Here is an 11,265-nt window from a genome sequence, read left to right as displayed (position 1 = left end):
GATGATAATTTAGTGGGTTAACTGGTACAGTAGCATTGATCTTTGAAAAGGGGATTCAACTTTAAATCTGTAATAACAAAAAAAATGTCTTGTGATATATCTGACCTTTTTTTGTTTGATATAAATAAATTTGGCACCTTAAATGTTTGTCAATAAATACATTTAAATTTTTTGAAAAAAAAGAGAGAAAGAGGCCATCTAGTGGTATGAAAATGCTGTAGTCAACAGTATGAAAGTTTTCTTTTAATCTTTTCTTCTTTTCTTTGTTATGTTTTGTAAACAAGGTGCAAAAATGGTATTTTTGACACTATAAACTCGAAGTGCATTAGTGTCGCAGATAAATTTAGTTCATATCCATCACAGAAGAAGCTTCATTTTGCAGCCGATCAAGTCTACTATAGGGAAAAGAAGGCAGAATTATTCTAAGATCGATAGCAATTGAACTACTAACAATAAATAGTGTTTTCTTGACATAACATTGAAATTTCATCCAAGAAGTCTCATCAAGAAAGTTCTGTAAATAAGACACCAATGTGCATGTAGGAAATCGCCTAAAGTACCTGCCTTTTCTTGAAGAACTTCAAGTAATCAATGGATGGTGGGGGAGGGGATAGGGTAGGTAATATATTTTTTCAATAAGAGCATCCTGATAGGTTATTCAATCCAAATGTCAACCCTAAAATCATATGCATAAAAGCAATCTTAAATTGACTCAGTAGATTGTGTGTGTGTGCACAGTTGTACCTGTGTGTGTGTCTATGTGTGTGAGTGGGGGGAGAGTATGTGTGTAAAAGAATAATGATTAAAGAAGAGGTCAAGAATGTCAGAGTAAGTAGAGGTGTTGAAAGAGGGGAGAGGGGAAGAAATACTATATAACATATTCATGTATGAAATTCTCAAACGTGAGAATAATTTGAACTAAAACGAATGGAACATCTTTAGTATTACAAACAGACATACAATGGGGAACTCTGAAGCAGGAAGACCTAACTCTAATTTTAGTCTAAACATCAGAAGCTGATCCCTCACAAGCCCAAGGAACTCAGTTCTCTTAATTCTGCCTCATGACTGTAAAACCAAACTTACTTCTACATTTTTATGAACCCTTTGACAGCCAGAGGACACATCTTTGTATGGAAAAAACTAATTTTCTTTAGTAATAATATTTGAATTAATTTTAAAGAAACACTGATATATTTAGTAACTTAGTTGTTACGAATCTTTTACTTTATTGATTAAATTTCTAAAAATCATATGACCGTTAAAGCTAAAAATTGTAGTGATCTATTTATAAATCAACTGATTTTATCATTCTATTTGAAGGTGTTTAACAATATTTTTTATGATTTTTAAACTTGACATTTAGATCTCCTTTTAAAATATATTTAAATGAGGATGCACTATTTCTGATTTTAAGTGCCTCAACTTCTTGATTCAACAAGATTTCTATAAGTTCATAAAATAGCCATGATAATATGAAAATAAAATAATAAATACTTAAAAATAAATAATAAATATGCCAAACTTCATATATTGTCCTATGTTCAATGTGATTAATGTAGTAAAAGGCATCTTTATGTCAATTCTAATAGTTTGACTTATGGTATGGAATTTCTGACTGTAAAATTTATCTTGGCTTGACTATGTTTGAACAAGGTTTAAATGAAACCATGTTTAAAGCAGTTGCTCAAATACAGATTAACAGTTAGAATTACATGGACCATTTGAAATTCTAATAGATCAACATATCTTAAACATTAAGGTTAAAGTACTAAATATGCTTAAATTTTTATTCTAAAATATAAATCATAGATTGTGATTTCTTCAAACACTTGTGTTCTTAGCTCTAGGGCTGTGTGGAGTTTGAAAGATGCTAACACAGCACATTATTATCAAGTGAGTTATTTTCTACTAATGAAGCAAATATTTACTGAAGCTGCAATATCAAGTAATATGAAGGATACTAAAAATACAACTGACAAAACATCCCCTTGTCTTTATATACCCTCTGGTTGAAAAAGAGGAGATTCTTTTTTTAGTGTAAAAAAAATAAACAAATTTTATAACACTAAGCATTATATGACTCTGTGTTGGGTGAGGAACAGAAAAGGAAACATATACTAAGTTTATCTAAAGTGAGTAGGGACTCCTTAATTTAGGATTGGTCAAGTTAGACCTCATTTAGAATGCTAAGTATGAGCAAAACATTTAAGCAAAGGAAATGGCCAATAGATTTGAGAGCACACAGGCACCAGGGGAAATTAACAGAAAGCCACAAGGGGGCGTGTTTAAAGAATCAGATTCTCCTGTGCCTGAAGTGGAGTGTATCTGAGATAGGTCTGTGGAAAACCAGAGTCAGGAAATGAGAGAGGGGTGGATCCCAAGAATTTGAGGGCTTTATGAGATTTAGATTTCCATGATTTACTCTGAACCCTGAGGATCCAGGACAGCAATTTGAGCACAGGAGAAATGATATCTGCTATGAAACTTTACAGAATCACACTTCTTCCTGTGGTGAGAGGCCAGTGCTAGACTGTACAGGTAAAACCCTGGGTTGTTAGGAAGAAATTCTAGTGATCATGCTGAGACATGATGTTATCAAGCGTATTAAAACAGGTTTGCATGTCATGGTTATTTTTAAAATAATCTCTTTTATGGAGTTTTACTACCAACCCAGCAGAAAATGGTGATAACATAGAACAAGTAGGAACACAGAGGAAGCTGGAGAAGGAAAATGAGGAATGAATATGATCATATTTCATTGTATACATGCACACACAAGATATAGAACAAAGTTTCCAAAACTAAGCGGAACTTTATTGATTATGATTACAGTGAAGATACATTTCAAATTATAATTTAAAAGAAAAATGTGTGTGCTTGAGTATTCAGTATCTAGTTACAAATATCTGACAAAAATTCTTTGCTTGTGTTTCTTGTGAAAATTTCCATCTTTTTCCTTCTCTCCTCATTTTGTTTCATTGGGGGCTTTTCAATTTTGGGTGTTCAGAATCCTGGGTATCGAAACCTGGGCCTGGGATGTACGAGATAAATGCTCTGTCATCAAGCAGTGTCCTGAGTCTCAATAACTATTTTTAAATTGACTTACCATATAGCAATTGATATTTACCCTGAATTTGTGAACAAAATTAAATTTGTTTCTAACTTGTTATCTTTGGCTTTTAAAGTATGTTTCCATTTTTAATTTTTGAAAAAATCTATAGTTTCTAACTTATTTACCTTAATATACTTTTATTTTGTTCTATATGATAAATTTAAATGCAATAAAGGAAATATACACGACTTGTCAATGTGGTATGACTTTCAGAAGGTATGATACTTTCTGAAACATTTTATTAAGATTAAAAACAATTAATAAAAATAAATAGGGGACAAAGAGTTTTGTTTTGCTTTTTTTTTTTTTTGATAAAGTGGGTTGAAAATTGAAGACTTAAAAAGTACCTGCCGGGAACATATTACAAAAAGAATCATTTTTCAGGTTGTCTTAGTTAGGAAACAGCTGAGCCAACTATATCAACCATGTGCCTATGGGTGTAGAGGAGGCAAAGGAAGAGTTATGAGGTAATTTGGGGGTAAAAAGTATGAAGCTTCAAATGTTAGGCTATGAGATACTGAATTCAATCCGATACAAACATATCAGCCTTGTAGTGTATAATTAATACTGTTTATGGCATTGCAGAACAGAAGCTAGAAAACAATACACAAACAGATGAGGAGGAGGAGTGAAATATGGTCTGTTAAATAAGATCTTCTGAACACGGCATGCCTATTGCACCCACGAACTCACAGCAGCCACATCTACTGGAGAAGATCTAAAGGAAATCAAGTCATCCGAGATTCCAGCATAGATTAGGAGGTGCATTCTAAGCCCATCCCTCCCCGAGGACACGTTGACATTTGGTATATACTGAGTGAGGGGGAATCCTTCTTATTGAGAGTATGGCCACTGGCAGACTTTGCATCCTCCATTGGATGGCTCCACACCCATGAACACTGGACTTAGTTATCAAAAATAATAATGAAAGAAGAAGCTATGAAGTCATGAGGAGATATGGGGGAGTTGGGATTCAGGGATAGGTATGATATTTGTCACTGTACACACGTATGAATTTCTCAAAGAATAAAAATGCTAGATAAAACTAAATAAGTATTAAAGATAGTATCCCATGCATAAATGTGAATTCTGGAGTATATTGTAACAAAAGTGGAAATAGAAATGATATTTTAATATACATAATCAGACATCTTTGGTTATGGAACGACTCACTCTCCAAAAAGAAGTAGGTTAAAGAGAAAATCTCGTAATTTCACACATTAGCAATTTGAGATAGAACAAAATCTGTGATTTTTCCAGTCTTTTATCATTGCACCTATGTGTTTTGGATCAATCAGTTGTTTGCTTATAGTTGGTTAATCTGCACTCGAGCCTGTGGTCTTTTGCTACTGATGAAGTAGTTGAGTTTGTTTATCTAGGGACTAGGTAGACTGCCATGTATACGTGTGTGAGGTCATCTGGGATTTGATGAAGTAAGTCAGCATGCAGATGTTCTTATGCAGAGGCTTCACATACATGAGTCTGATTCCTGGATCCCAGAAGTGGCAAAAGAGAACTGAGTTCCCAGAGTTGTCCTCTGACCTCTTCATATACAACATATATGCCCGTATCTGCACAAGTGCACATGCACGCGTGCGCACATACACACATACACACACACATCAATCACACACACACCACACACAGAGAGAGATAAAAATAAATAATTTAAAAACAATTGTTGCAAACTACTTACCTAACATTCAGAACATCATGAAACAAGTTTGAACTTTATTTCCAAATTTTATTGATCAATATTTAGATAATGGTGATTGTGACAAGTTTACTTAAGTATGTTTAAATTACAAGGCAATTTATATGTAAGAAAATGTTTTAAGTAGTAACATAAAATATAGCAGGCTACCCAGGCTGCTCTTTTGAAACCCCTTTGAACCTGAAATCCTATAATGTATCATGCAATGCCAGTCCCATTTTTGCTGAACTGAGTGTGTAGCTAATTGAATTACATGAGCAGAAAGTGGAGAATATTTGTCTTCTGTGTCAGGAAGCAGGACTTGAGCAATGATGGATGACAGGGGAATCTAGTGCTGGAAAAGTAAGATAGAACATTTACATCAGCGATTTCCAGAACTATTTCATGTGCTGTGTGTCTTACACATGAATCACAGAAGACAAGTGAAGGAAGAACACTAATATGGTATGGGGTGTTATGTCAACTTGTGCTTAAAACAGGAGTATCAATACATACTACTTCAGCCGTTATGAGTCTGGTAGACGTTCTGTAAATAAGCGGCCACCAATGAACTAGAGGCGCAGTTTATCAGGCCTGTTAACAGCAGAAGAACAAGCATCTGTGGCAATAGAAAAGGAACATCATCAGAGTCCCCAAAAGCAACAGTGAAATTCTGAACTTCCAGAAGGGTTTTAATATTGGGAACGGAGGTCTATTTCTGAGCCCAGCCATCTCTCTTCTGATGAAAAAGCCTCCCAATGGCATCTTTCATTTCCTTGTTTCTAAGACTATAAATGATGGGGTTGAGAAATGGAGCAAGGATAACGAAAGTGACAGCAATTACTGTGTCCCAGAAGACTGAGTAGGTAGCAGAGAATCTCAAATACATGACAGCCACACTGCCAAAAAACAGGAGAAAAACAGCAAGGTGGGCTGCACAAGTAGAGAAAGCCTTGTGTCTCCCTTCTGCTGAGGGCATCCCCAAAATCACCACAATAATCCGGATATAGGACAGGGCAATTACAAGGAAGGAGGCCAGAATCTCTACTGCATGGATGGCATCCACAATGACCACCAGAGATGTATCTGTGCAGGCCAAACTGAGCACAGGGGTGAAGTCACAGAAGATCTGATGGATCTTGTTGGAGCCACAGAAAGGTAGAGTGGCAATCCATGCAATCTCAGGCAGTACCAGCAGGAAACCGCAGAAACAGGATCCAGCTGTTAGTTGGATACAAAGTCTGCAAGTCATGATAGTTGGGTAACGGAGAGGATAGCAAATAGCTATGTACCTATCAATGGACATTGCTGTCAGGACACAGCCTTCTGTGATACCCAACGAGTGGAAAAAGTACATCTGCAAGAGGCAGCCAGCTAGGGAGATCGTCTTCTTCTCACTTACTAGGCTGGAGAGCATCTTGGGAATGGTAGTGGTGGTATACCAGATCTCCAGGAAGGACAGCACACTTATGAAGAAGTACATGGGTGTGTGCAGGGCCATGTCCAGCTGGACAGCAACAAAGATCACTAGGTTCCCTGATATGATGAATGCATAGACAAAAAGCAAGAGAATGAAAAACAGAAGGCCACCTTCATACAGAGGTGGGAATACAGAGAAGAGGAACTCAATTACCATAGTTTGATTCCGGTTGGCCACGAACTGGCTCATCTGTGAAGGTAAGAAAAAACATAAGGGACTTCAAAGAACTACAAGATTGCTTACGAATAGGTTCCTTTCTGTGTCTACTTACTTATGTTGAAGATAGAACAATTTCTAAATTACATAATTGCACAACAGAAGCAGTTGAAACATTTGTAAGACAACCTAATCTCGTTGACTTTTCTCTCACTGTCATAGATTTATATAAAGAAAAATAAATGTCTCAGAAGTTTTGTCTAAGAAAAATATTTCCTGGGGATTCATCCATTTTCAGAGTTGCCCCCCCCCCCTCAGCCTTACCCTCAACCTCTGTGTGACTAGCCTCAAAACTTGCACTTTGATCTTCAATATTTTGTTTTTCTATTATTTAGGGGGGACATCAGGCAAAACAAAGAAAAAATCAGGAACACTTTGGACAACAATTTTATTTATTTATTTCACTTTTTCCTCCACTAACATGGTACCTGAACCTGGCTTGACTATCCATTTCTGGATTTCTGCATTTCTGAATTCTATGACTTAGACTGGAAGGTCTGTTGTTCATCTGGTATAATTGTGTAGACTTGTCCAGTCTCCACCTTCTCTGTAGCTTTCTTTTCTCTCTTCTCCATGATTAATATAATAATTATTCAAATTAAGAGGCTCTCTAGAAATACCTATACCCAATTAGTAGTCAGCTCTGGACAAACTTATAGCTACTCCCCACACAATCACCCATCCCTCCCCAACAGAGGCTATGTCTAAGAAAGAAAGGAAAAAACCATTCTCAATTTTTAAAAATCATACCTATTATGACAATGGCTTTCTTGGAGGACGGAAGCTCCTAAAAATTAGCTGCAACAAAACTACATTAACATATACTTATTAGGTAAGAGACAATCAAATTTCTTGCAAGGATAGTTAGAATTAGTGAAGGCAATATTCACTCCCTCTCACTTTGGCTGTCTCAATATCTCATTTCCTGCTACCCATAACTCTAAGGAGTCATTCTCCAGACGAGTTTCCCTAAACATGACTTCTGCCTCTCCTTTCCTTTTCAAAAGATTCAAACACAACGATCACTTTCACAATTGTTGTCCTTCTAATGGAGTTTCAAACAAATTTTGGAAACAACTATCCTGAAAAATCAGTATTTCCACAAAATTGAGACCATTATCTTATAGTTTTATTTTTGGAAAGTTCATTTTTTTTTATTTTCTGGATCTACTTTTATCAAAATTTTAAGTGGCAATGTCCCTATGTTTATGGAAATCTTTAAGATTCCCCCTGATAGAGCAACCATTCTCTCCTCTAACCATACTTCAATTGTTCTCTTTTTTACAACTAATGCCTCTTTCAGAATTATCTCCCCGCAAAAAAACTCAAACCTCCTTAGGAAGAATCCCACAAGAAATGAAATGATGCCATTAATTAATTCTTCTGCAGTGATAATAATATTAGTCATACACGTTTGCTTTGTATACATTACATAATGTGTTCCTACCTATGATGGATTAAGTTATTCTGACACAATAGAGAACCTGACAACAAATTAAGGGAAATAACTGTTTCAAATTAAAGTAGCAAGGACATAGAGCAGTAATTTAGCACAAGTTTGTTTGTCCTAGGAGTCTATGGCCATCTATTTAAGAATCCCTACATTTATCTTTATAGCTATCCTGAATTTAGGGTAATAGAGCAGATGTGATTTCTTCAGGGGGTCAAAACGAAATTAAAATAAATGTACTGAAGATTAGGAAAACTAGTTCGTAGGAGATGCTTTTCATTTTATTTGCCAAATATTGAGGGAGGGAAAAGAAGAGAAATGAGCTTTGAAATGAAATAAACAGTGGTACTGAGTTGAAGATCAAAACCTGCAAGGGAGAAAGATGTGAGCAACTGGAGGTATCCTCTGACTAAAATATTAATTCTCCACCCTGCCTTTGTATTGAATTTCTCTTCTGCAAAACGAGGCACTGAATGTGCCAAGCAGGAAATGGAAGAACTATGATAAAGAACAAGAAAGTTCACTGAAAAGTATCTCAAAGAAGTCCAGCAATATGATTACTTTGTTATTCTCAGCCTGAGGTTCCTCTCACCAGTAAGAGGTCTCATTATTTGTGATTTACACATTTGTTTATCTTACATTCAAGATTCTTTGATATGTGCCAAATCCTCCCTAAGGTTCAAGAACTATAGAACAGTCAACAAAAATCATTCTTGCTTATGAGACAATAAAGGATGTAAAATAATTTGTGGAATGATAGATAAGTAACAGAATATACAGAGGTCACTCTACAAATATTATTTGTACAATAAAGAGATCTGATTTAGTGCTTAGTGATTAAACAAAAACATTAACTTGATCTTTGACTTCCTAAAAGACTATGATTATTTGAACCAATGAACTTTAGTTCTCAAAAGACATTAACTATCAATATCTTTATTATACCACTGACCTCTATTCCTTCTAGTGTTCTTTTTGTATTTTATGTCTCATAACTGAAATTCTTTCCTAACACAAATAAACTCCAAAAACACGGGCCTTTACCCTGTGAAGAAATAGCTAGTTTCTCAAGAGAAGAGGGTTTGCAGGAAGGAGCAGATAAAGAAGAGAAGTCTCACTGGATGTTGAATTTCAATAGCTGTCTGCATAACTTACCCTGTTTGAGGCCACAAAACACTCCTCAGATCCTCTGCAGTCAGGGTTACTTATGTATACACTGGTGAGTATATAGATGTATCTGAATATTTCTTGGGGGACTACATAGAGTGGAAAGATAGCCTTTCTTGGGAGTTTCACTTTAAATGATGCAGTATCTAAAGGAAGCATTCTAAGCTTCTCCTCTAAGGGACAAATACAGTAATGAATGATCCCCTAGGACCATTCCCATGGATTCTCCTGTGACCTATCATTCAGGAGCACCAGTAAATGCAGTAGATAAAAAATTCACAATGGGCTTTGAAGAAGACCCATTCAGAAAACATAGCTTTCCTCTCAGTGTCACATCCATTTCTCTTTCCTTCACCACCTATGCACACACACACACACACACAGTCACACAGTAAAGTTTTCAAAATGTACATGCTAGATAAATTCATACTAATTTAGAAACTTAGTTATTTTTGTTTGTGTGGCTGTTTACATTTCATTTATTTATTTTACATTCCAACCACAATTTTCTACTTTCCTTCTTGCCATTCCCTCCCCTCATCTCCCTTCTGCCCCATCCACTTCTCTGTTTCTGTTCAGAAAGATGGCAGAGCTATGATAAGGGACAAGAAAGTTCACTGAAAAGTATCTAATACTCCAAAGGGTATCAACAAAGCAAGGCATATCAAGTTGAAGTAGGACCAAGCACCTCCCATTATATTAAGACTGGACGAGGAGACCCAGTATGAGGGATAGGTTCTCAAGAGCCAGTCCAAGTTTTAGGGAATGACCCTGCTACCATTGTGGGAGGTCTCACAAGTAGACCAATGGAAAGGGGGTGCATTTCTGGGTCAAGCAGAAACCTGATGCAAGGGAAACTCATGTGAATCTACAAGGGTGACCCCAGATAAGACTCCTAGCAAGGGTGAATACATACCCTAAACTGGTCATCTCCTGTAATCAGATTGGTGACTACCCCAATTATCATCAGACAGCCTTCATCCAGTAACTGATAGAACAGATGCAGAGAACCATGGCCAAACATTTGGCTGAACTCATGGAATCCTGTTGAAATGAGGAGGGATAGTAGGAACGAGAGAGATAAAGAATATCATAAGAAAGCCCACAGAAACAACTAATTTAACTCATAGAAACACACAGAGTCTGAACTACCAACAAGGGATCATGCATAGGACAGAGCTGAGCTTTCTACATATATATGACAGCTGTGCAGCTTTTGATTTTTAGACAATTTTTAAATTTAAATATATTTTATCAATATCTTACCCTTCTTCAAGTTTGTCCTGATTCTTTCCTCCTCCCTACCTAACTTTAAGTTCTTTCTCAAAAAAAATAAACGAAATATCTAATACAATAATGTCTTAGTTAGGGGTTCTAGTGCTGTGAAGAGACACCATGACCACAGCAACTCTTATTAAAAAAAAGAGTTTAATTGTGGTGGGTTACAGTTCAGATGTCCAGTCCATTATCATCATGATGGGACATGGTAGCATACAGGCAGGCATGATGCTGGAGAAGAAACCGAGTGTCCTACATCTTGATCCACGGGTAACAGAAAGTAGACTGAGTCTACATGGAATGAAGATTGAGCAAAGAGACCTCAAAACATGCCTACATAGTGACATACTTCCTCCAACATGGCCACATCTCTCTGAGCTTATGGGGCCAATTATATTCAAACTACCACATACAACAATACACCCAAAACCTAGAATACAAAATATATCACCCAAAACAAAAACCACAAGACTGCATCCAAATAAAAACACACACCCAAACTGTGGAGACCATTTTTGTTGGTCATCTACTTTTGAACATGAGATCTGTTCCATGATGGATATACCCAGTATTTCTCCACAGGAGAAAACTGACCTGCCCTCTTCCTGCAGATATAAATGCAAGTAAGTTTGATGATTCTTAAAGCTTAATTCATATCAATTGGTGAACATTAATTGATTAAACTTAGAATGCTATAGCTATATCAGTAAATGCAGAGGAAACTCTTTATGACTTAAAAGAAAACCTATATGACTTAAAGGGAAAAAATCCTTTACACAGTTTGACTAGCAGAAATATGACAAAGTCCAGCTGGCAGGTCATGAAGATATGACACTGTGTCTCCTAGCTATGATAGGAAGGCTACA

The 11,265-nt window shown here is 36.2% G+C and overlaps 1 protein-coding gene across 1 annotated transcript; it reads right to left on the bottom strand.

Moving 5' to 3' along the window:
* Positions 1-5,520: 5,520 nt before the first annotated feature.
* Positions 5,521-6,477, bottom strand: LOC130874831 (olfactory receptor 6K6). Its single transcript, XM_057770354.1, has one exon. It carries the CDS (start codon positions 6,475-6,477, stop codon positions 5,521-5,523), a length of 957 nt encoding a protein of 318 aa, XP_057626337.1.
* Between the last annotated feature and the right edge of the window lie 4,788 nt (positions 6,478-11,265).

Source organism: Chionomys nivalis, chromosome 5 (genome assembly GCF_950005125.1).
Source record: "Chionomys nivalis chromosome 5, mChiNiv1.1, whole genome shotgun sequence".
Classification (NCBI taxonomy): domain Eukaryota; kingdom Metazoa; phylum Chordata; class Mammalia; order Rodentia; family Cricetidae; genus Chionomys; species Chionomys nivalis.
The sequence above is the reverse complement of the archived record's forward strand: the minus strand, read 5'-3'. Positions and strand labels throughout refer to the sequence as shown.

Bases quoted from the DNA above. Each gene is read 5' to 3' on its own strand.
- LOC130874831 (XM_057770354.1), bottom strand. From the start codon at position 6,477: ATGAGCCAGTTCGTGGCCAACCGGAATCAAACTATGGTAATTGAGTTC.